General features: G+C 35.7%; 1 protein-coding gene across 2 annotated transcripts in view; it reads right to left on the reverse strand.

The window, feature by feature from the left end:
- The window catches only part of LOC127933948 (transcription factor Maf-like), a 108,829-nt gene extending 82,517 nt beyond the window's left edge, over positions 1 to 26,312 (reverse strand). Inside the window, exons 1-3 of one of the 2 annotated variants that reach the window (XM_052531094.1) lie at positions 24,688 to 26,312; positions 19,425 to 19,487; positions 3,579 to 4,116 (exon numbers count right to left, since the gene is read on the reverse strand). In XM_052531094.1, coding sequence (XP_052387054.1) covers positions 19,460 to 19,487; positions 24,688 to 25,661 — 1,002 coding nt within the window. In that variant the 5' untranslated portion in view covers positions 25,662 to 26,312 and the 3' untranslated portion in view covers positions 3,579 to 4,116; positions 19,425 to 19,459. Of the gene's footprint in view, positions 1 to 3,578; positions 4,117 to 19,424; positions 19,488 to 24,687 lie in introns of those variants that run through there. The other variant, XM_052531093.1, reaches the window with a different exon arrangement.
- Between the last annotated feature and the right edge of the window lie 1,201 nt (positions 26,313 to 27,513).

The raw sequence follows: 27,513 nt of genomic DNA on the forward strand, positions 1-27,513 counted from the left end.
TAGTTTATTTATTTAGCAAGAGGGTGTTCAGTTTAGACTGCTGAGAAGGCCAGTGGCCTGTTTTCCTGCGCGCAGCTAAAATAGACTCCTACAGTGGACAGCCACTCAAACTCGGCTATTTACAGAACACACAGACACTGCATATGTATACTGTTGCCAAGGCTATTTGTGTACACACATTCACACTGAAGTACACGAAAATGCACCATTTAATATGAAGCTGCAACAAATCTTATTCCTCAAATATTTAAACTGTTAGCAAAAAATGGTTACCTTCTCTACATACACAGTATGGCTGGTTGTGACATGATTGTACAGAAAATGTAAAGTAGCAAAAAAATCATCCTGCGCTTTGCTTCTCTACATTTAATGACCCAGTGTAAAAAAACAGTTTACAAGTATGTTAAAAAACAACAACAACAAAAAACAACAACAACATGCTAATTTTATTTTTATAAGTAACTAAATTAACAAATAAGATCTAAGTAAAATGTACAATTCACAACAAGAGCAAAATTGTATTTGCAAAAACATACAAGGGAAACTTATATAAAGTTAACTTAAATAAATACAAACACAAAATTACTCTTCATTTAAAGTACTCTATAGTACTGTGAAGTGAAAGATGCGACAAAGAAGAGACAGTGTTGACCACAGATACATAACTCACTGACAGCAGCACTTTCAGCGCTAACCGTTAATAACACTTATGCCTGCATATTGTCACATTAATGTAGCAGCGGATACCAGCAGTAGTCACTTCAGCGCTGACAAACACAAGCACACATTTCTAGCGACACGAGAGAAACAGCTACATAACACCTTCGTCCATTACAGAAACATTTATTTGTTTTTGTTTGATTACTAATTATTTTGATTGTTACTGTCTCTCTATTTTTTTTTTTTTTTATCTTTTCAAATATGATACAGATTTACATATATTATATTTATTTCACATGTTTATGCATTTATATTTACCTTGATGTGTTTACCTTTACATATGGAACTTTAGTTGCTATACGTTTAACTATTTTTACAAGTAATTGAAGTATAATTGACAAATTACTTTAGAATTATTATGCATGCAGTCTCTCAATTAATATGGGCTGTATCTAATGTTTAATTAGATGCAATGGGGAAGTCGTGGCCTAATGGTTACAGAGTCGGACTCCCAATCGAAAGGTTGTGAGTTCGAGGGCCTGCCGGGAATTGGGTGGGGGGAGTGCATGTACAGTTCTCTCTCCACCCTCAATACCATGACTTAGGTGCCCTTGAGAAAGGCATCGAACCCCCAACTGCTCCCTGGGCGCCGCAACATAAATGGCTGCCCACTGCTCCGGGTGTGTGTTCACAGTGTGTGTGTGCTCACTGCTCTGTGTGTGTGCACTTCGGATGGGTTAAATGCAGAGCACAAATTCTGAGTATGGGATACCATACTTGGCTGAATGTCACTTCACTTTCACTTTCACTTAAAAATGTAATTTATTATTTATAATATTTAAAGAGGAATTTCAAAGTGAAATGTTCAGTTCACATCAAAAGCAATAATAAGCTGCATGTTTAAAACTTTTACATAATAACTTTGGTTATTAATAATAATACTAATACTAATATAACAAAATGTAATGCATTTATTTATATGTGTGTGTTAAGAGGAATGTTTCACTTGCAGAAGACATATGCAATTAGAGCAGTTTTAAATTAACATGGGGTTGTAATTACGGTCAGAGTTTCAAAATCCTTCATTGCATGAATGAAGATTAAATTTAAAGTCAATTTAAAGCTATTTATATATTTATAAAAAATAAATAAATAAAAATAAATAAATAAACACAGCAAATCACCAACAAATCAGACCTACTCTGAGATCATTCTAGGGTTAAATACAGATTTAAAATAATAACAAGAAATACAAACCCGATTCCAAAAAATATTGGTACACTGTACAAATTGTGAAGAAAAACAGAATGCAATGATGTGGAAGTTTCAAATTTCACTAGTTTATTCAGAATACAACATAGATGACATCAAATGTTTAAACTGAGAAAATGAATTTTTTAAGGGAAAAATAAGTTGATTTTAAATTTCATGGCATCAACACATTTCAAAAAAGTTGAGACAAGGCCATGTTTACCACTGTGTTGCATCCTCTCTTCTTTTTATAAGTGTGCAAACGTCTGGGGACTGAGAAGACAAGTTGCTCAAGTTTAGGAATAGGAATGCTGTCCCATTCTTGTCTAATACAGGCTTCTAGTTGCTCAACTGTCTTAGGTCTTCTTTGTCGCATCTTCCTCTATATGATGCACCAAATGTTCATTCTGCAGTCTGGCCATTTCAGTACCTGGATCCTTCTTCTACACAGCCATGAATTATTAATTAATTAGTAATTAATGCAGTATGTGTCTGGCATTGTCATGTTGGAAAATGCAAGGTATTCCCTGAAAGAGACGACGTCTGGATGGGAGCATATGTTGTTCTAGAACTTCTATATACCTTTCAGCATTGATGGTGCCTTTCTAGATATGTAAGCTGCCCATGCCACATGCACTCATGCAACCCCATACCATCAGAGATGCAGGTTCTGAACGGAGAGCTGATAAAAACTTGGTTTGTCCTTGGCCTCTTTAGTTTTATAATTAGAAGAGAAAACTTCTGCGCTTCTGGATGATGTTTAGATATGGCTTCTTTTTTTGACCTATAGAGTTTTAGCCAGCAAAGGTGAATGGCACGGTGGATTGTGTTCACCAACAATGTTTTCTAGAAGTATTCCTGAGCCCATGTTGTGATTTCCATTACAGTAGCTTTCCTGTATGTGATGCAGTGCCATCTAAGGGCCCAAAGATCATGGGCATCCAGTATGGTTTTCTGGCCTTGACCCTTACGCACAGAGATTCTTCCAGATTCGCTGAATCTTTGGATGATATTATGCACTGTAGATGATGATAACTTCAAACTCTTTGCAATTTTTCTCTGAGAAACTCCTTTCTGATATTGCTCCACTATTCTTCATTGCAGTATTGGGGGAATTGGTGATCCTCTGCCCATCTTGACTTCTGAGAGACACTGGCACTCTGAAAGGCTCTTTTTATACTCAATTATGTTTTCAAATGACCTAATAATTAGCAAATTGGTCCTCCAGCTGTTCCTTATATGTGCATTTAACTTTTCAGGCCTCTTATTGCTACCTGGCCCAACTTTTTTGGAATGTGTAGCTCTCATGAAACCCAAAATGAGACAATATTTGGCATTATATTTCAAAATGTCTCACTTTCAACATTTGATATGTTCTATATATTCTATTTTGAATAAAATCTAAGTTTATGAGATTTGTAAATCATAACATTCCTCTTTTACTCACAATTTGTACACTGTCCCAGCTTTTTTGGAAACAGGTTTGTAGTTTAATAGCTATTATACTGTTTTTGAAATTAAATATTTGCATATCTATGGCAGGAAACACTGGAATCTAACAATGCCTTGTTTTTTTTTTTTTTTTTTTTTTTTTATTTTAAATAAAGCATATAAATAAACCTAAATAGAAAATAAAACACTTATTGAATAAGCATGTGTCCTATTCTCTGTACTAATCTCCTGAGTCACTGCAATTTATGAAATAAATAAGTTAAATCTGTATGTGGGTGTGTGAAAAATAAATAAATGCAAATGTTTAAATCATTCAGTGTTCAGATGATCCCTGTTAGTAATTGTTAACATTTTCATAAATAACAGTCATTTAATTACACATTTTTACTCAGCGAATGTAAATGTTACTGATTGCTATTACATTTATTTTGTAATAACACTGCTCTTGATTTAGATGATTGTTAACATTGTATGTGGTCTGTTTCGGTCTCTCTCTTGTTCTCTTTTCTGGTTGTTCCTTTATCCTCTTCCCAGCTGAACTGCAGCAGGCCTCCGACTGTGAAGCTGAAACTAATTTTTTCTGTGCTTGTGTGCGGCAACTCGGCTGGAATTAGGAGGGATTTGTAAACATTAGCCAAAGAACAACACGGACATGTTTGAGTGCCTTAAGAGCACTGCACTACAGAGTGAGTGTGGGTTGTCCTGCGCAAGAGCATTCATGGATGTGGAGTGTGAGGTTGATGAAAGGTCCATCTGAGGAGAGACAGACTGTCAAATACTAGCAGGAGAGTCTTCTTAAGAGAGAAGATATGAGATGAATTGTGCTAATAATGACTTACAGACACACACAAGCGCGCACATGGAAATCAGCAGTGAGGGAAAAGTACGCTCCCTATCTCAGGGGAGTAAATTTAAAAAGCCATTTTCACATGCACACAATAGATCTTCTCAGGTTCCAAGCACCCAATGTGACTAAAATTGGTTTTGGTGAGTAAATCGAATTTTACTGGACAGTTTATGATAACTTTTTAGGACAAACCAATATTTACTTTAGCATTAGTATTATTTAAAAAAAAAATAATAATAATTATAAAAAAAATAATAATAAATTGGGGCAGTTTATGAAGGTACTTTTTGTGTCTATTTGTTAATGAGCCATTTATGGACACATCAGTGTTTTTAGTAAAAAAAAATGACCCTAAGATTTGCACAACTGCAAAAAGTTGTATACAATCTTTTCGGATTTTATTTGAATTTCATTATTATATCTGAAAATAAATAGGAGTTGACTTTGATAGTATGGGTTCTGTTGTTTAATATCAATGTTACAGTAATGTGCCAAACATGAGAGTTCCCTGTATAGTTTGCCGCATTATTTGGAAGAGATCAGACCAATCTGTTGACATCAGCATCCACAGATAATATCCTGAATAACTGGCTATTGGTATTGACAAATAAATATAGTATCATGTTCATAGCTAGTATATACTGTATATATTGCTCTATGTGACTATATGTAAGTGAATAAAACATAATAGTTGCCAATTTAATTTAGTATGTAGTTGTCCCTGTGATCGGTATAATGGAATATGTATGATTCAGCAAATGGCAGATGTGTTGTAAAATCTTATAGCATCAGGCACATATAATTTCCCGTAACACTTTTTGTTGCACAGAAGCTGGATCAATTTACAGTACTGCTGGACTGGGGTGTGTTTCTCATAAAACTTGCTGCTTAACCACCATAGTACAATGCATCATTGAATTAATTAATTAGCTAGATGCATCTGTTTCCCAAAACTGCAGTAACATGATCACATCTCTTTTAATTGGACTATGTTGGACCTACAATATAGGACTGTTTTAATGATGTCACGCTTAGGTGGTGGAGTAATAACTTCTGCTAATTAATCGATTTAAGATAGCAATTTTTGTCAGATTATTTAACCATGTTTATGTAGTACTGTATGTCAACAAGTATTTGCATAAGCTATACATTTGGTTAATTCAGTCAGTATTACACAACATAATGTTCTGAAATGTTCCTGTAACTACTTCACTATTTTGAAGCCAGATGTTTGTTTGGTTTTTGATGTTTGATTCTTTGCAGCTTCTCTCTTCCATCATTCCCATTTTAGAAAATTACGACTATTCAAATGGTGTGCTGTTTGTAGACACATTAAAATATATAGATTGAAAGGTATATACAGTATTTAAATGGAATGAAAAATATAGAATGTACTTGCAGGTTGAGTGTGAACCAGCTTCAGGTTAAGGCTAAAAGTAGCCTATTTTATTACACCTTCCACTACGCGTACATCATACGCTCGACCCTTGTCGTGAACACGGCTGCTTGAGCTGGGGATTGCAGTTTATACATTTTTAAAAATCAATATTATTCTTACACTAACATATTGTTTCACTTAAGAATGCCTTTTTTTGACACCCCAGAGCCATGTGAAGTAGTTTTATAATGAATTGGTTAATGAATGGATGCAGTTTTTTGGCTTCAAAAACAGGGGCACCATTCACAGCCATTATACAGCTTGGAAGAGCCCATTTTAAATATAACTGTGATTGTGTTTGTCTGAAAAGGAATGTCAGATACACCTAGGATGCCCTGAGGGTGAGTAAATCATGTGCTAATTTTCATTTGAACTATCACTTTTAGCACTCTCAAAAAAAAGTTTTACTCACTGAAGCTGTCTACACTGTAAAATAAATATTGTACCTACACTATATGTACATCTGACCTCTACAGTGTAGAAATTCATCAGCAAAAAAAAAAAAAAAAAAGAAACCTAAAAAAAAAAAACTTTGGCTTTTCAACAATTAATCTGAACTTCTCTGATTGGCCATTGCATTCGTAAGCTCAACAGAATTGTGTGCGATTGGTTATAATGCACAACGCTGTAGAAATATGTGAAAAAGAAGTATGAGGCAACATGAGAAGATCTAAATTGAATGATAATAATCGATTCAATTGTGACTTACTTTTTAGTCAGCTAACCAATCACAGTAGAGGAGGGGTAAACTAATACCACACCATCCAACTGTCACACCCTGCTTCACATTTAACTTGTTGGCATCTCCAGCACACCACTGGCTAAAACAGGACACTCACAGTGAAGAGTCTGATCTTACAACATGTAAGAACTGAACCGTAAAAAGTCAAGTCAGCTCTGGCCCTTTTTTGTAGATTGCTTCTGTGTTGTTGTTTTTTATTCAAGTGTAACGTTTATGTGAATCCCAAGGTACTGAATCAGACATTTTCATGTCGCAGCTATAAATAAAGAAGGAGAGTTGGTCCTTTTTCCACCTTAAGTTGATTACTAGTGTCTTGTTTTATTTTTTATTTTTTTGTTTTGTTTTGTTTTTCAGCATTAATTTTCAAATTATATGCTTCACACCACTCGACAAAGCTGATGACCTGTTTCTTTTATTCCTGTCACAGCAGACGGCCCTAAAAATCAATCGTCTTAAAGGGATAGTTCACCCAGAAATTAAAAAAAAAAAAATGATTTTTATCTGCTTATCTGTACAGTAGGTGACTTTGTTTCTTCAGTAGAATACAAACTGAGATATTTTTCTCAAACCGTTGCAGTCTATCAGTCCTAAAATGTAAGTGGATGGGAATCACGGCTAAAACATGCAAAAAAAAAAAAAAAAAAAAAAAAAAAAACATACACAAACAAAACCAAATTAAACCCAGTGGTTTGTGACAATACACTGATGAGTAAACACACAAAACGATCAGACTGTACAAAAAACAGAACAGTATTTATATAGTTTTTTATTTATTTTTTTTACCTCTGATTCAAGCAATGTCCGAACTGTTAGAACCCTCCTGAGCACTTACTGTTGTGCACATGATGCGTCTTCTTCTTGCTTTATGGCACATCACAAACTTAAAGCAAGAAGAAGAAGCCTCCTTACGCGCCTGCTTGACAACATAAATAGGAGGACAGGCCAAGGAGAGTTTGAACAGTTGAACGTTAAGTGAATCAGAGGTAAACAAATGATAAAAATACTGTTCAGATCTTGTTTTTCTTTTTTATATGTTTTAGTCGTAATTCCAATCCACTTACATTATAAAACTGACAGACTGCAATCGTTTCAGTTAAAAATCTTGGTTTGTGTTCTACTGAAGAAACAAGTCACCTACATCTTGGATGCCCTGAGGGGTAAGCAGATAAACATCAAATTTTAATTTTTGGGTGAACTATCCCTTTAAAGAACTGGTTTAAGCCTCCTCTCTGTTATTTCCTAAGGTGTTTGAAGCAAATTATCTCACTTCTATCACTCCAAACATCTCTCTAACTATTAAATAGTCCAAATGTTAACATGTACAAGCTCTGAAAGTGATTTAAAAGGGATAGTTAACAAAAAAAAACAAAAAACAAAAAAAAAAAAACAGTTATTTAATAACTGTGGTATTGTTCTAAAGCTGTACAATCACACAACATGATAATGGGAATGAATGATGGCATTTAAGCTTTGAAGACAATTAAAAAGTGTTATAAATCATGCGACTTGCCATATTGAAAGCATACGGTAAAGTTTGGAAATACACACACTCAGATGGAATTGTTATCCAGCAAAAATGTATATGTAAGGCTTTGTCAAAAAAATAAATAAATAATAATAATAATAATAATAATAATAATAATAATAATAATAATAAAATATTCAAAAAGTTAACTTTCATCAATTGATAAAATTTTGCGTAATTAAGTACAAGATAAGTAGTAATTATATATATTTATACATTTTTTTATCGGTTCCCAGTGATGAACAAGACAAAGGGAAGTGAGTTGTTTTGAAATTCCGAGGGCGTGCAAACAGTTGCATTTTTCATACTGCGTACCACATGTAAATGTCCCATTTTGTGGGCAGGTTTTTAGTATGCACTATTGTGCTCCCGTTAAAGCCTGCCTCCTCAATTACACCATCTGACTTTGTGACCCAAACGGAGCACATGAGAGCAATTAAAGAGAAGAGATGGTATCAGAATTTACACTGGTTGCATGACTCCAAAACCACACTCCATAGTGAGGCTAACCAACATACACAGAGAACAAGCCAATAAAAGTCTGGAGTGAAGGACCCTGTCTTTCTCTGCAAACATAAGCCCTGACCTGCTCATGGGGAATAACTTCTGATGGGTCTTTATAACTGAATCCCTCCAGTAATGGCTTTTCAGAAGGGTGACAGCAAGGCTAACCTATAATTAAACACAGAAAGAGCATTCTTTTGGCTAGTAAACCATTACTATGAAATGAGAGATTGAGAGAGAGAGCTAAAACATTATATATTACCCCTCTGTCTTTTACCAACACATACACATACCAATCATTTAACAGCAAAGAGCCACTGAGCCTTGTAAACACTAGTTATGTCTGGCCTAAAAAACTCGAGGCAGACACACTGACTCCATACACCCCACTGTTAACTTTTCTTCTTCTTGAAAAAACACAACCACAGTTTGCGACATATAAATGCAAAATGCACAATTGCCCTGGAACAGGAAAACAGTATTAGGACAAGCAGTGTTACAGAATATAATTAGCATGTATGTATACTGTATCATCCAATAAAGCCGGTGCCAGCACAGGACTGAAGAGGGGCTGCCTCCAGTAATAAAAGGGGGCCATAATGTAATGCAAAGTATCCCCAGCTACATTATACAGTTCTTCTTCTTTTTTTTTTTTCATCATTAAAATCCCAACACTGAGCTGATGACGGTCGCTAGAAAGAACCACACAGCATCACACATACTGTAGAAGGATTTGTTATTCTTTACAGTATCTGGTGATCTGGTGGAGGTCACCCTTTCCCAGCCGCAACAGCTGCTGCTATAGCAGACAGTAGAAAGGACACAAATGACTAATTAAGACCTTTGATTAGAGCAATTATAGTGGCACTGCAGGGCTTACCCTACTACTTCAACACACACTCACACACACAGAGGGAAAGAGAGAGGGAAAGTACATGGGATGTAGGCACACACTCTGGATGATAAAACCTATGGGTGAAAAGGACTGAGAAATATTGCTGAGAGACTGAACAAACCCTGTAATGCAGCGGTTCTCAATTCCAGTCCTTTGCATATTTTGCATGTCTCTCTTTGTTAAAACACATGATTTCAGATAATCAGCTAATTAGAAATGAGCTCCGTGCATGAACTGTGTTCCTATTGATGTGGTCCCTACACAGTGTTCATTGCTCCCTGCTCTCCCGGCTCTCTACTCCCTACACCCTGAGCAGGGGAAATCTATTAAAGATTACCACACTTCAGAACATTAATTCACAGCTTTGCGCTCCGCAACGTCTTCATATAATCTCTGTAAATACGTAAATACAATTTAAATTCATGTATTGCACACTTCAACACTTTGAATGGAACATATATGTTCGCTTCAAACTGCAATCATGGCGGAATATCCGGTGATGTTTACTTTGCAGGGCACTTATACGTTCGAATAGAACAAACGTCTGAAGCCATAAGAGAAACGTACAATATGTGCAGAGCAAGGAGGCACAAGAACTGGAATTGAGAACACCTGCTGTAATGAATCAAACCACAGGACTTTTGGAGAGGCAATGCTCACTTACAATACAGACTAAAATGATAAATGATAAAACAGATGTATAATAACATTATGAAGCAAAAACAATTCCTATCTTCCTTTTTATTGTGTCTCACTTATTTTGTGGTTATGGTTATGTTCTTAAGTATTATGTGGTTACTGTATTATGGCAGACACACTGTAGGATTTATAACCTGATAAAAAAAAAAACTATAGTTTTCGAAACATTAGAGATACATTTTGATTACTTCATCAGCTGTGATTTCATGTATTGAGGTGTGTGCTTTACAGAATGCAGTAACTTTTAATTATATGTAATTTTATATATATATATATTTATACATACATATATATATATATATATATATATATATATATATATATATATATATATAAATATATATATTTGGTGTAATGAAATTTGTTTATGTTGTTTAAGGTTAAAAAAACACATTATTTTCCACATAATATACATTATTGCTTCCCCTCTATGCCCTGCATTCTGAAACGCATCGTTTTTTTACAAAGCTCATCGGTCTGAAAAGCGAGGTGTGGTCTGATTGGCCAGCTATCCAGTGTGTTGTGATTTACCAAATGTTTCAACCATCGAACAGAAATGTTACGCCCCTCAACGTATACTGTTATGGCGTGTCCTGGTCAGAACACCAGCATGACATGAGAAAATCAATAAAACCCATTACAAACGAGGCCGTTGTTGCATCCAATGGGGACATAATTACTGATTATAACGATTCAAAGAAAGCCGATCTGGAGATCCACAGTACTAAGTTGATGTATTTCCTCAGCGATGAGCACGGATCAGCTCTAGGCATGACAAACCGGATACTGTACTCTTTTGGAAGGCCACACAAAGTAGTTTCACTTTTAAAATAAAACACACAGATTCTCCATGACAGCGAAAATAAAAGGTATGCCTTCTTTTTTTGTGTGAACACTTGGGCACCATTTTGAAAATTTTCCCACACAGTGACAGAGAGATGTGGGGGTGTGTTTAAACTTTCTATTTTAGGGGGGCATGGAAAAGTCTTAACTTTTATTCACAATATCACTTTGGATTTGTAACTTTAGTCTTTGCAACTTTACAGATCTTCTTTATGCACAGAGAGCTTGTAACACTCCAAAGAGAAAGGAAAATTTGACCCCTTAAACTTTCATTGTTTAAACTGATTTAATAAATAAATAAATATATATAAACTTTACATGAATGTATAGAAGTGGCTGCTTATAATAAACCAATGCAATCTTACCTGATGCTAATTTTAAAATGGCCAGTGTTAGCAGTTTCTTCATTTTGACTTTCACTATTATAACATCATTATTATATTGTATAGTAATAACAGTTCTTATAAATTATCTAAATTATTACATGGCATGGAGATGCTCTGTTACAGTGTTTGTACACTAATCCAGTTACTGCCCTTTAAAACACAAAGCCTGCGTATTATATATGCTCACATATGAATCACTGAGCAATAGAGACTGTGATGTGAGGGGCCATTACCTGGTGGTAGTTATTAAAAATAGATATGTTTGTGCTGGAAACATTAAATGTGGGCTGTAAGTAAGGTGCACTTAGGCAAAAGACAGTAGATGAAAGCCATTTATGAGATTTGACGCATTGCCATCAGGCTGTATGAATGAATGTGAGATACTGTATTCCTGCAGCTCTGGGGTTTCTTTTGGCACGAGATGCAAATGAACAGAAAACTGCAGTGGGTCTCTCTCTCTCTCTCTCTCTCTCTCTCTCTCTCTCTCTCTCTCTCTCTCTCTCTCTCTCTCTCTCTCTCTCTCTCTCTCTCTCTCTCTTTCTATCTCTCTCTTTGCCTGCCTCCCTTGTTAGGTAAAACAGATGGTGCTTAATTCAATAACAACACATTCCTCTATGTTATCCCTATTCACAATTTTATAAAATGTGATTTACATGTTAATCATAGTGTAAACAAGCTTGTGTCAAAACTAATGAATTCATTTCGAAAAATGTGCAGGTTTTCTCATCTGCAGACTGCACTTTAACCATGGAAAGTTATGAAATGACATTTTCAACAGAAAAATCTCACTTTGCTTTGCTGGCTCACCATAATCAGCAATTTTTCTTTCTTTCTTTTTTCACAACATTTCTGAATCTTCTTTTTTTTTTTTTTTTGGACTGTCATTGACATAATCAGATGAACAATTTACCTTTTCACAAGCCACTGAAATGAGAATAGTTAGACAGTATTAGATAAAACTACATTACATTAATAATAAAAAAAAAAAAAAAAAAAAAAAAAAATTCAAGATTATTAAAAAGTCTAATAATAAATTAAAAGTACACATATATATATTTTTTTTTTTTTAATTTTTTTGCAGATTTTCTATGGTCATCATTGGCAACATTTAACATTACAACTATAGGGTTTTTATTTCTTTCTTTCCATAGAATCTAAAACATTGTCTACTTCTGCTGAATTCAAATAATATTTTGTGGTCTACAAATGTATCTTTGTGAGTGCAGTCTCTGTGATAATTCAGGCCCTGGAAAATGCTTCTTCACGTTCAGAAAATTATTATTTCATTTTTTTTTTTTTTTGTCACATTTAGTAACATTTTGTGTCCCACTTTGGTCTAATGATATCATAATTAATTTGTCCTTTACGTAAAATGGTCAACTGATTGTTGCCGCTGTTGTGTTTCCTGTAAAAAGTGTTGAGGTCAGTGTGTTGCAAAGTATCTCATGAGTGATTTTTTTCTCATCAGCTATTGCCTTTTATACAGTGCAGTAATGACAAGCAGTTGGACTTTATGGATATTAATAAGTCATGGAAATTGAGAGTATTTGAGAGTATCATTTTCTGTACAACTGTCCAAATGTACCTCCGAATAATGAGTTTGTGAAATGAATTAAACTATCTAAAAGTTGGTAGACCACAGCTCTATAACACATGCCACAGAGCGCCTGTCTAACCCACTGCTGAAGGTTCATGATTACATCTCTCTAATTGGTGTCCCATTACCCTGCAGGCAGACAGGTTCTGGAGAAATCTACAATGACCTCACATTTCAACTTTTGGCTGGAAATAGTCTTGACCTTAAAAAGAGCACAATTATTACCCAAACAAAATGCATGTAAGGATACTGTAGAGAACAATAGTCGATATTGTACTAAAACAGCAATTACGAAGAGCTAGTTTAAATAGACTCACTGAATAATACTAACAAGCAAATGATGGAAGTAGAGAAGCAGAGAAAGAGGGTTGACCACGGGCAGTGCTTGGGGGAAATGGAGACAAAACTTCTCCTTGCATACATTTTACTAAATTCTGCTCATCAGCACGTTGGGTGAGATCAAATGCATGTTAAGTTGTTAAGTTTTTATTATTATTATGTTTGTAATAATATTTTTTCTATAATAATAACTGTTATATTAATGAACATTAAAAAAATGATTATTTGTACTATACATATTTGTATACTGATATTTGTATGTATTTTTAATCATAGCCATTTAAAATATATAGAGAAAGGAAAAGGTTGATAGGCACACATACTTTCCCTTCATTATGCATACTGGTCAGTAAAAAACAAAAACAAAACTGAGTCTAATGTAAATGTTACACTTTATATCAATCAGTCAATACATACAAATAAAAGTAAACATACAAAACTTGTGAAAGTTACTGACCTTGTCCTTACTACAATATTAGGATAATGTATGTATCTCTTCGGTTTTATTTCCTTGACACAATGTATTTATTTTTACTCACATTTGATGTTTAAACCTGAAGGAGGGCATGGAGACCAAGGGCCTTAGGATTACCTGGGAGTCAGCCGGCCCAAACTCTATGAAACATCAACTGAAAATGCATACAGGTCCCCTACCTTCTTGATGGAGGCCAGTGCAAGCTGGATTCTCTGAAGCTGAAGCTAGAACTAATGGCCTCAAGCTTAAATGGGAGTATCTCAATTACACAGCTAAAGACACAATTTCAAATTCAGTGTACTTCGCTGTATTAAAGAAAAGTCACTTTACTCTCTGTCTCTCTTGAGTCCAGTTACCTTTAGAAAAGGAAGTAAGGCTGTGCTACACAACACACATACAGATCAGAAGCTAAAGGTCAGAGGCGGTTAGCTAAAAATAGACTCAGGTTAAAGACATTATCCAAAGCATCATACTGTACTCTGGACTGACTGTACACAGATATCCATATTTTTAACCTTAAAGCCAAAATACAGTGTCTGCTGCCTGCACAGCTAAAAATAGACCATCAGCCTCCGTCTCCGGTTTCAATTGCATGGAGCAGGTGGCTGGAAGATCGGGCGGATACAGCAAGTCTGGGTCATCTTGTCCTGCTAGGACACAGAGTGACCCTGGACCAGCATTGAAGTGGATGGGTTTTTTATTAATTTAGCACACTTGGAGTATTTGGACAACAATGACTGAGCATCAATAAATAAATGAATAAATACATACATTTTATGAATTTTAGATCTTTGTTAACATTTAATATTAATTATGTGATTGGATACAGTAGCATAATGGATGTTCTGTTTTAGTTTTTATGAGATTTGAGAAATCTTGAGAAAAAAGTATAAAAGTGAAGTAGCCTGGTGCACACATCTCAAAACCATTGAAATGTAGATCTTGTATTGATATTATTATTATTATTATTATTTATAATGTATGCATGTGTACGTTCATATAACCTTTAACCCAGCGTTGGTACTATTTTCACAGGCAACAATTACATTTACAAAAATCTTGGTACTAATATCACAACATATAATCAAAAGTGCACCTTTTTATTTCAAACATTTCAGCATTTCTGCCTGAACCTTCTTTCTTCTCTTCTTCTTCTACTTCTTCTTTTCCCATGAGCAATGAAATTAAAATGAAAAGTGCAAGAGAATCGGACTGCAGCATGTTTCTAGATTTAGTTCCAGTCACAGTCTCAATATAATATTGAATTGAATTAGCATGTATTGAAAATGACATATCATTTTGGAATATCATATTGATAGTTGGTGAAACCCAACCTTTCATCAAATACGTTTAGTTAGTTAAATTCATATTTACACAAGTACCCCAAATATAGTAATTATCAGAGCTGTTACACTGAAAGTCAGGGGTGTTGAAAAATACAGAAGTGTGGTGGGTGTGATATATGGTGTTTTTGGCACCATCGTTGGTAGATGACACTTTATCAGCGAGACTGACCAGTATCAACCGCCAGTCACGCCTCGTTTAGCCCTCCCTACAGCCGATGTCAGACTCACAACACCTCAACACGAGTATGGGTGTGTGTGTGTGTGTGTGTGTGTGTGTTTGCTCACACTGTCCTCTCAGGAATTTGGTCATTTTCTCCTACCTCAGCAGTAACTGTGTCCTTTTGTCCCCCCACTGGTGTCTGAACTATTGCCACATGCAATGGAGGAGTCAGGCCAGCCCATGGGACATATTTTCTTCAATACACACCAAAGTGTGTATCTGTTTATATAATCTAAAAACAGCTTGTCAAGTTACAATCACCTTGACACATTGTGCTGTTGAACCTGTTTATTAAAGTCAAAATTAAAATTATCTGACAGCACTCTTATAAAAAATGTTATAAAAAAAAAAGGTTCCTTTAAAAGTTATTTTTGGAATCATCAATGCTATTAAAGAACCTTTATTTTACATTAAGCGTGTTATCACGATCACCAGCTGGAGTGCCCTTGATAACCAATAGAGGGCATTCCATCCCATACCTCTGTCACTGTCAGGCTATTATGTCCACACGAAGCAAGAACTTTCCCTATCCAATCATTTTTTTCACTCGTCTCAAGAAATAACTGTGTCTACACGAAACCACAAAACTGACACAAAACGATGCAGTATACATGCCAGACCAGTATGTGGCGCTGTAATTCTGCCAAAGAGATACACTAAAAACAGAGAAGAAGACTTTGACTATGCACATGATACTTGCTTGAGTGAAGTGACATTCAGCCAAGTATGGTGACCCATACTCAGAAATTGTGCTCTGCATTTAACCCATCCGAAATGCACACACACAGAGCAGTGAACACAAACACACACACTGTGAGCACACACCCGGAGCAGTGGGCAGCCATTTATGCTGCGGCGCCCGGGGAGCAGTTGGGGGTTCGATGCCTTGCTCAAGGGCACCTAAGTCATGGTATTGAAGGTGGAGAGAGAACTGTACATGCACTCCCCCCACCCACAATTCCGTCCGGCCCGAGACTAGAACCCACAACCCTTCGATTGGGAGTCCAACCCTCTAACCATTAAGCCACGACTTCCCACTTGAGGTATACAAACCAACATGGAAAAATGCATTGATTAATCTGTGTTAATGTTAATTAATAAAAAGAAAATCTTTCAGTGTTTGTCCATGATTTTATTTCTGTTACGTGACATAGTAGTGTCTGACTAGGGGCGAGACGTGGGCTGATGTCATCGTTTGAGAAAATATATGGATTCGCTGTCCAGATGAAAAATCGAGGGTGTTTTTTTTTTTTTTTAAATATCCACTCTGGGTTTAAAACGTAATATATATCTGTTTCACTGTCCCAGAGCGCTGGATCCATGTGGATGAATCGCCATATACGAATTGTATGCATATACAGCAAAACTCGAAATCTTTTGCCCGGACTCATCAGCACACATTGTTTGCACCTGTGTCTCGTTAACCCTGTCTGCTCACCCTATATAAGCCTGGTTCATTTTGTCCTTCATTGCTAAGCTTTGCTTGTCTCATCTGCATTTCTAGCCTAGTGTCCCAGTTATCTGGTGTCTTGGTTACTGGTTTGTTTATCCTGACTGTTTTTGGATTTCCTTTTAAGTTTTTTTTTTTTGCCCTTTTGCTTTTGTTTGGACTGATTGCCTGTGTTATGACCTTTGCCTGTTTTGGACTTTGATTGTGACTTATCCCTTCAGTAACACTGCATCCTCAACCTCTGTGTCTACGTGCAGTTCATAACAATACTTAATTTATATTCTCAGGCATAAATTATTGTGAATGTGTCATCTGTGTATGTTAATTAAAATATTCATCATTTTAATCTTTCATCACAATGCTATATATATATATATATATATATATATATATATATATTGATATATATATATATATATATATATATATATATTTATTTATTTTTTACCTGTAAACAAATGTTGCTTTTTCATCTGTCTGGATATCACTAACAGCGCCAAGCCTGTTCCAACTCCATTCAAGAATGTGTCCACTGTCCAAATCATGTCATTTTTGATTGACAAACGTCATTATCAATTCCTAAACCAGTGTTGTACTACTCAAGATTATTTTTATTGATCTGGGTCTTGTCATAGACTTGGGAGCATTTGGACTTTGGACTACATCACTGCCTTAAACATCCAAAACAGAATAAACAACACAGTGGGATTTCAACAACATTCTTAACCACGAGTCGTGTGCAAAAAAAATAAAATAAAAATATAGATATATTTTCCATGCTAAAGTCAAGCATCATTCTCTTTTCCTATTGACACTTAGCTTACATGGGAAAGCTACTGATTGTTCACTTATGTTTTCTTGTAGAAATTAATAAAGCCAAAAATGACCTTTACTAGAGGAACATACTGGTCTCAGTCCTAGGCTTTGTCAAAACCATTTAAAGTGTTGCTTTTTCAGCAAGTATAATGAAATGGAATGACTGGTCCAAAACCAATGTTTGTGTAACATCCTATATACTAATGCCTTCATTGTGTCCGTTTCTGATGACATGATAACCCACAATTATGTGAGTGTGATAACAGACGTGGTCTATGTAAGACACCTACTGTATCATCATGTGTTTCACTCCTGTGTTCTCTGTTTCCTGTCATTCCTATGTGTTTATCCAGCCCATTTCCTCAGCCGTCTCTAAAGGGCACCTAATTCACAGCCGCTCTGATGGCTGTTGAAAACAACAGCACTTTAAGCACTTCATTGAACGCTGATTTGTCCTTGTCATCTCTGACAGCGCCGTCTCATTTCTCCCAGGCAAAGTTAAGTGAGGCTGGAGCCAGGCCAGCCCTGATCCTGTGCTCTGCTTAAGTACAGTGGGGATGGTAACACAGAGCATTATGGAAAGGGTGGCATGGCATTAACATATCCTCCTCAATATGCAGATTAGTATGAAAGAGATGGAGGACAATGGGTATCATAGGTTAATTTACCTGAAAGTGGAAACATGAGACTCTTTTGTGCTGTACAATTTATTTGAGCATCCAGACTATTCCAACAAAGAAAACTGGCTCAACCATTGAGTGTTTAGGAAACAGGTATTAATAATAATAATAATAAATAAATAAATAACACATTCACATTTAAAATAAATAAATACTGAAGCGATTTAATCACAAGCAGTTTTGTATTATAGTGAAATTATGTTTGAGGCAAAGTGACACCAACAACTGAAGCAAAACCACTGTTCAGTAGTCCTTAATAATAATAATAATAATAATAATAATAATAATAATAATAATAATAATAGTAATATATCCTTCAATCTTTGACATAATTCACAATATCTGACATCAGCAAAGTGATATAGTTAATTAAAATTTTAGTGCTCATAGAATTCTTAACAACTATTTTTGTTTGTTTATTTGACCTTTTTGAAATTTTTGTTGAATGTATTGGTAAAAAAGGAGACAGGAAACGCTGCATAAGACACCCACATATATAAGCACCACTGCACACCACAATAGTGTGTTTATGTATAGTCTATTTAGAGTATGTTTAAATATGACTCAACCATTCAGATTAGGCCTAAAACTATCCTTACACTCTCTCTCTCTCTCTCTCTCTCTCTCTCTCTCTCTCTCTCTATATATATATATATATATATATATATATAAACCCAGCATGCAGATCAAGATCAAGAACAAGATCTCTGACTCTTAGTTTTGTTCTAGAAGGTAAATGGCCTTTGAATCAATCATGGTCGGTCGGGCCGCAGTGAATATGGAAAACTTTGGTCACTAAAAGCCCTTTTATGATTCAGCAATGTTCTGCACAACCACCTTAATCCCTGACAGCTCAGAGAGCAGCCTCTACCCAAGAGCGAGGTGCATGAGGTGCTCCAGTGAGATGTCATTGGTGTAGTCCTACAAGAGTACACACTGAGCCTGGAGAAAGATGGATTGTGCTTCAACTGGGCTTTTAGAAATTCATCACGCCAGCACTGAGAGATTGGCCTATGGGAAGGTGAATTTACACTAGCTTTTAGTCGGGTGTAAAGTAAAAATAAAATAATAATAATAATAATAAAATAAAAAGTATGTCGTACAGCAGTTTAGGAACCACCAGCCTTGAAATACACTTTTTTTTTCACCATTCTATTTAGTTATTATATGCTTTAGCATTAGTCTTCCATAATGGATTCCCATACCGTACCTATGTTGTGTACTGTAGTATGTCAGAGATACAGGTGCAATTATTTTACCTCACTTATCAAGGTCAGGCTTAGAGAACTCATAGTCACAGATGAAGGAACTTTCTGGAAGACCTGACAAAGAGAGAGAAAGAAAAGAGATGTCATAATACACCACAAACTAAATGGAAATTGTGATCTCACCATGACTTAACACATTGCTTATAGAGTCTTTGTGGAGAGTTTGTACTATAAGCTGAAATAATCATATATTCCATAATAATTTTGTCAAAAATTAACAGCCAGATACATAAAAACTGCAAGTTGTTCATATCTATCTATCTATCTATCTATCTATCTATCTATCTATCTATCTATCTATCTATCTATCTATCTATCTATCTATCTATCTATCTATCTATTATTATGTAGACTAAGGTGTTGTGTGAGTGCATAGTCACTGACATGCATTGTATGCCATTCCACTACAGTATAATGTGTACATTACACTCCAAATTCAGATTTTGTCAGTCATGGAGGGCCATAAGATGTTGAAGATGAACTGAATTTCAGAGATTATTTATTTATTTATTTATTGCCTAAATATCTTAATTACCGATCTGAGAAAAATATGTAAAAATAATTATTATGTTGTCTCTAGATAAAATTAATCACAATGACCAGCATCAAAAACATATTTTTCCTATCAAGATACTTTACCGAATACTGACAGACAAATATTAGAGCATTCATATTAAAAGCTTAGCACTTTTTAGGTACACCGCAAATATAAATGTAAAAAATTGCTCAAGTGTGTAAAAAAAAAAAAAAAAGCGCATTATTGACTGATGATTTTATCACACAGAAAATGCCTGGGAAATGCTTCTCTAAATGAATATTTCGGAGGATTTGTTTGACATGCTATACACATTTAACTGTAAAATATTTTTTTTTATTCAATTGCACGTCAATGCCCAAATGAAAGATTAAGTACATACTCTGAATCCAAAACTTTTCTCACTTGCTCTCTGTACCATACATGCATCATCTTCATTTTTATTGCATCTGTGCATCGCTGGAAAACCCCAATACTCTGACACACAGTTTCAAAGTGTGTGCACATCTTTCCGAAAGTTCTTTCAAGTTCTTCCTGCGTCACTCACAAGCCAAAAGACTTCCAAAACTGCTCTATCTATCTATCTATCTATCTATCTATCTATCTATCTATATATATATATATATATATATATCTATCTATCTATAATGACGTAATGTACATTAAGTGTACATGACATAACATGTAAACTAAATACTTAAAAAGCTTCAGTACAGCCTACAATGTACATGGATACTGATGACTGTGTAATTGCATCAAGTCAACTATTTAAAATAATGCAAAATTGGTGGGCGAATTTGTTGAGCAAGCTGTAAGTTGTTAGCTGATTAAAAGTGAAAATGGATGAAAGGTAGCCGGGGTACCATAGGAAGAGTGTTATGTCTGTATGTTTGTATGCGTTTGACTTAAAGACTGGCACAGGAAATGAATAAGGTCTCCCCTGAGGGTAAACATCTCTGTAATGAATGTACGAGTGTTTCTACGTCTCGTTCACTGACCTCCACGCATTCTCCGTTCACACATACACACTGAAATACACCTTCGCTAAAGCCTGAATTTGCTCTTACAGAGTCTCAGTAAGAGTAGAACATTTATTGATTCAATTTAATGATTTTTATCTTCACACATTAAATAATGATGAAAAAAAAAAAAAAGAATAAATAAAAGTATTTCCAAAATGAGGATAATAACAGCTCAGTTGTAACAGCAAGACTGTGAGTCACATAAAGTGTAATGTTTTAGGACAACATTAATACATTTCAGATTAAAGAAAGCAGAATGTTGAGTTGCAATTTGTGCTTTACATAATTTCTTCAGTGCAAACAAAGTTTAAGGAGATGTTTAGGGCTTTGCCAACTCAAAGTAATAAAATTGAACCGTTTTCTCTTAGTGCACATAAGAGAGAGATTTGTAATAAACTGCAGTTTACGCTTACATGCTAAAAGCCCAGTCTGGACATAACTGTAGCCATACAGATTCATGATTTATAATTTTTACACAGCTCAAGTCAGCCCCTTTCTGAGTGATCAGTCACTGGGAAAATAATTTCAACTATCCCGTTATACTCTTTCGCCCGCTCTCTTGTTCTCTCCTCCACACGTCTTGTTTCAGGAGAGGTGGATGACAAAGCCGCCTCTTTCACATGGAGGAAAGGCGGATAATTAGTAATTAAAGAGCAAGTCTCAGAACAAACGGACCACTGATAATCTCGATAAAGATTAAATTATATTTTACTTAACCTTTCTTAGTGTGCAGCTTTGCTGTATGTCTGGGTTTTCTAAGAATTTGATTTAAGATATTTTTTAATGAGGCTTTGTGCACTATTACTTTCCTTATATCAGTGGTCAGATGGCACATGTCTAACAGTGGAAAAAGTCTTGCACACATACAGGATGTGAGTGTTTACTCTGACCGTCAAAAAACCTGTTCACTACAGTGGTTCTAAACTGATTTGCCTCAGAATTTCACATTATAACACTAAAGGTAAATTGTTTATCAAATGTAAAAAAGGAAAATAAAATAAAAATTACATAAAATCAAACAATCTACATTTTTTGATATAAATATCTAATGCTTAAGCCCAGAAATATGTCAAATTATTCATATAAAAAGATAAATAGGAAAATTTATATTTTTTGTAAGAACGAAGCAAGTTTGTGAATGTGGACTGATTTTGCGCAGTATTTCAAAGTGTTGTTTTTTCCCCCAATTATTATTATTATTTTTAATACATATTTATTTATTTTACCATTTGCATTTATCACAGACTTTTCCCTGCTGTCCGCTGTACTATAAAAACAGACCTAAGACTCACCGGTTAAGAAGCACTATACACATACTCATGTACCCGGGCTCATACAACTGTTCGCTCTTATAAAAATGCATGTCTCGGGCGGATGCATACATGCTGGTCATTGATAACTGCAACTATTTACATTTGCAGTTAAATGACTCGATTTTTGCAATTCCAGACCCACACAAACAGCTTTTCCAGAAGTTACAGGAACTGTTCTGTGCACTGTGCAACACAGCAGGAATAGCTTTTGTCAAGAAATTCACAAATTTCTCTTGTAGCCACTAAATAAAGGCTACAAAGGTGACACCTACGGTGGCGCTTTAACTTCAGTCTAAACATAAAGCAAAGTCTATCGCATAGAGATGTTGTCGAACTTTGGAATGTTCCAGCGTTGTCTGCCATAAAATGCTTTATTTAATCTGTAGCAAACATTGTGAGCTATTGCCTGCAGCTCTGTGGTCCTGTGGTCTTTTCCAGATAATATTTGTACATTTATGAGATAGTGTTTGTAGTAATATTGCCATACATCTTGAGAATATTAGCGATCTGTGTTGTTAACAAATGGTTGTCCTTTGAGCCAAACAACTATATGATAAGAGAGATTGTTATTTAGTTTCATTTTGAATCTTGTGCCAGACAGTCTGTTTTTTGAGACGCCATGCATGTTTTGCGAAATGCATGCACTGGACTAATTAAATCTAACAAAACTTATGTTTTATTCAATTAATGATTGTTAAAAAATAAATAAATAAATAAATAAAAACATACGTAATAAAACTTAACAAACATAACATCACAAACAACATCCAGAGAAAGCAGACTTTAAGTGGCCCAAATAACATTTTATTGCATATCATATAATTGTATGAAATTAAAATAAGCATATATGAACATCACATATGGTTAGTGAGTAAAATAATTTTGCACAGCAAAATATATATGAAAAAAACAACAGTTTTAAAAAATTTATTGATGAACTGTATATCCTGTTTTTATACAAGCAGGGTATCAATCCCTGACCATAAATCAATGTCCAGACATTTTAATATCAATTACTACATTATCGCCATGTAATGAATTTATTAATAACAAAGAAAGAAAGAAAGAAAGAAAGAAAGAAAACAGTCCTGCTTGACAATATATATCTAAATAAGATTATATGCTTTAGTTTTCAGCAAAGCCATGATGGGTGCCTGTTAAATTAGCGTTCTAGATAGATTCCAATATGTGATCTATAATTTGCTACAAGTTTATTGCAACTCAATTCCAAATAGGTCAGATTTCATCTCAGATATATATTTACGTTTGATTTTTTTTTTTTTTTTTTCTGAATGCATGATGTTGAATTCTGCTTAAATACTTTGGTTTTAAAATACAGTAAATGGCAGGCTACAACTGGAACTACAACTATCAAACTGTTGTTTTCATTGCAAGTACATGCTGCAAAAAAAAGCTCAAATTACACATGATAAAAATCCAGCTGTATGCAAACTTGGAGCCTTCCCAAAACGTCAAACAAAATGATCAGGCATTATCTAAAATCTAAGTCACCTTCTCCGTGTCAACCTGTGGCATGGGCTACCTCTAACTGTTCTTCTATGATGCAAAAAAACAAAAAACAAATATGTAGTTCATTCCAGAGTTATCAAAATGCAAAGATTTGACATTAAATGCACAAACCACGTTTAACAACAACACTGTTTAAGTCCCAGAGGGAGAATTCCTTTTGGAAACAAGGTCCTTGTTCTCTCCCTCGCAACACTACTTCCAGTTGGCTCTCAACAGAGAATTAACTGCATGGAAACCGTATGGATCAACTTTTTCATTGGGAGGATGATGCATGATGCTCCTTTCACTTTTTTAGTCCGTACTCCAAAAAAGTGATCGGGAAATGAAAGAAATGTATGAATACCATGCGGAGCAGAAGTTCTTTTCCAAGTAGAAGTTCATTTTCAAAAGCATAAAAAAAAAACAGAGGAGGAATAAAGAAAGAACAAAAAGACCATACATGTCCAGCATGCAGGCACTTTAACAATGTCTCTTTATATAGTTCTCATGTAAAGTCACAAAACTGCAAGCGGAAGGCATGGGATGGTAATGGGGGAAGAATCCTTCGGCTTTGGCAAAAGCAATATATATACATATGAAAAATATCAAACTTTTATATTTGGCAAGAAAAAAAAACTGAATGAAGGTCAATATCATGAGTGTATATGCATATACATCAAAATATTAACTGATTTAAAGAATGATACAATGCATATGCAGAATATATATATATATATATATATATATATATATATAGTTTCACAGCCAGCCTCCATAATTCAAGAGCTGACTTCAGTTCTTAAAAAAAAAAGAAAGAAAAAAAAAACTTTAAAAAATGTGACTGATTTCTTTTTTATGTTTTATAGGGAACTCACATGAAAAACTCCGGGGATGAGGGGTTGTTGTCGCTGCTCGACGAGTTTTCTCGGAAGCCGCTGCTCACGAGCTTCTCGTACTTCTCTTTGTACGCGTCTCTCTCACGCACCAGTCTCGAGATCTCTTGTTTGAGGTGGTCCACCTGCTGCATGAGCTGGGTCTTCTCGCCCTCCAATACGTGCCTCTGTTGGACCCTCTTGTAGCGACACGACTGGGCATAGCCTCTGTTTTTGAGGGTTCTCCTCTTCTGTTTGAGTCGGATCACCTCCTCTTTGCTGACGCCGCGCAAGTGGCGGTTGAGCTCCCGCACGGACATGGTAACGAGTTGCTCGTCCGAGAAGCGGTCATCCAGGTGGGAGTGCTGGTGGTGGGTGCTAGAAGAGTTGTTGCTGGACTGGACCCCGGGAGTTTGGTGCTGCTGGTGGTGGCTGTGGTGATGATGGTGGTGGTGGTGGTGAGGAGCCCCGTTCTGCGCTGCAGCGGCGGCAATGACTGCGGACACCACCGCGGCGGCTGATCCCATCTCCTCTCCGGGCATGGTGCCTCCCGCCCCGGCTGCGCTACTGAATTGCTGCCCTCTAGCATAGCCGTCGAAGCTCTGGAGCTGATGTGTGCTGTTGATCAGCGCTTCAACCGCATCCTCGGGGCTGAAGCCCAAAGCCTCCGGGTTGAGCTGCTGCTGATAACCGGTCATCCAGTAGAAATCATCTAGGTGCGCCTTCTGCTCGCTCCCGGAGCCAGGGCTGGGCGCCGAGAAGCTTGGGGAAGGGGGAACCGAGCTGCAGGGCGTGCTCATCGGGGTGGAAGACAGGGAGCCCCCGGCGATCAGACGGCTGCACTGGCTGATGCTGCGATCGGGCTCCAGTGGCTCTTTCTTCACCTCAAACTTCATCAGATCGAAGTCATTAACATATTCCATGGCCAGGGGACTGGTGGGCAGGTCGGAGCTGCTCAGTGCCAACTCTGATGCCATCCTCTTGCTGCTGACCGTCCTCCAGAGCGGGTGAAGAGCTGCTGTCAACGCCGGCTGGATCGGGAGAGAGTGAGCCAGCTTGCTGTTTTTTATGGTTTACTTTTAGCAGGAAAACAAAGACTGCACAGGACTTTTCACTGCGCTTCTAACTCCAGATTATGAGCTCTCGTTGGCACAGTCTATTGCAAAGAAGCATCGGATCTCTTTCTCCTCTCTTTACAAGTGAATTTCGGCGGCCTTGGGTTTCAAACATTTAACACTTTAGTGACTCCTCGTGAGCAGACATCATCGTGGTCAAACGGGTGAGTGTAACTTAAAAGAAGTGCGCAAAATGCTGCTGACACAGATCGAGCTGAGAGAGCGTTTTTAAACTCGACACACGACCGTACAGTTTAAAAGCATTGCTGAGTTTTATAGCTTCAGTGACGGATCGGAGCGAGCCAATAGGCTCGCTGAATCTCTGAGGTCGTTAACATATCGGCTCGGAAACGAAAACTTTTCTCGTCAGCTGACTGTCATTTTGGAAATGCAAGAGGAAAGAACTGAATGGATGTCGAGCATTTAACTCTTTCGTCATTCCCTTTTCAAAATTGTAAATTAGTAACGCACGCGTGTGTGTGGAGGGTTTTTATTTATTTACTTAATTATTATATTATACAGTTAGCAGTATTGTCGAATAAGTCAACTGATTTGTTTTCCACATAATCATTATAAAACAACTATATATATATATATATATATATATATATATATATATATATATATATATATATATATATATATATATATATATATATAGGCCTAACTATTATTTTTTTGCTAAACCTGAACATCAACTCTAAGCTATAATACAACATTATTATTGTTAGAAAGAAAATAAGATGAATTCAATTTATACAATTATTTGCAAATAAAGTTAAGTGTCTTCTTGGATAAATGGAACTTTTGGAAACTCAACAGTGCCCCCTTTTGGATAAAAATATAATTCTGTGTGCATGTAAGTTTCTAGTGATTTGCACAGGAGCGAGTTAAATCTGACAAAACCTCCCAAAAGTATTTTTGGAGACATCCAACTGTATAAAAACTAAAAGTTTTTTATACAAATATAAAATGAAGTAAATAGGCTATAATTTTAATTCAGTAGTTATGTTATAGTATGTATAACTTGCTCAGTGTTAAAACAATAGAAGTCAACAGAATTGTGTGTGTGTGTGTGTGTGTGTGTGTGTGTTGGGGGAGGTGGGGGATATACCTAGCTCTTGTATAATGTAATCAGACCTATTGGAAAGTGAAACTTTATATTCACGTTTATGTAGATATGAATGAATGAATGAATGAATGAATGAATGAATGAATGAATGGGATATATGGCATTACAGTTTCAACAATACAGAGTGAAAATAAGGAATCATTTGTAGATGTACTTATACTGAACACAACAGCATTCACATAATATGTACTATGAGAGACTGTCTATTCTTTTCAGAATGGACAATCAGAAGGAACACATTGCATAATCTACTGTAGTTTATTGTACAAGTGATTTATCAAATACCTAAAATGCGCATGATCTGTTAACACTATATTTTAAGTAAACTATATTGTTTAATCTGACCAAATCAATCTCACTATATCAGTTTAAGTAATTTCTAAATAAGTTAAAAATAGATCCTAATAACTGCACATTTTCACTCAAAACTGCACTCTTTTCACCCTAATTCAGACATGAACTACAATAGGATGTAGTTCAGTGATCAACCAACTGATTCAAGCATAGATCAAGAAAACAGCCATAAAACTTCTTTATCAGGTCTTTGTGATCTGCCTCGTCTAGTCATAAATTAAACTACTC

This window comes from Carassius gibelio, chromosome A18 (genome assembly GCF_023724105.1).
Source record: "Carassius gibelio isolate Cgi1373 ecotype wild population from Czech Republic chromosome A18, carGib1.2-hapl.c, whole genome shotgun sequence".
In the NCBI taxonomy this organism is placed as follows: Eukaryota; Metazoa; Chordata; class Actinopteri; order Cypriniformes; family Cyprinidae; genus Carassius; species Carassius gibelio.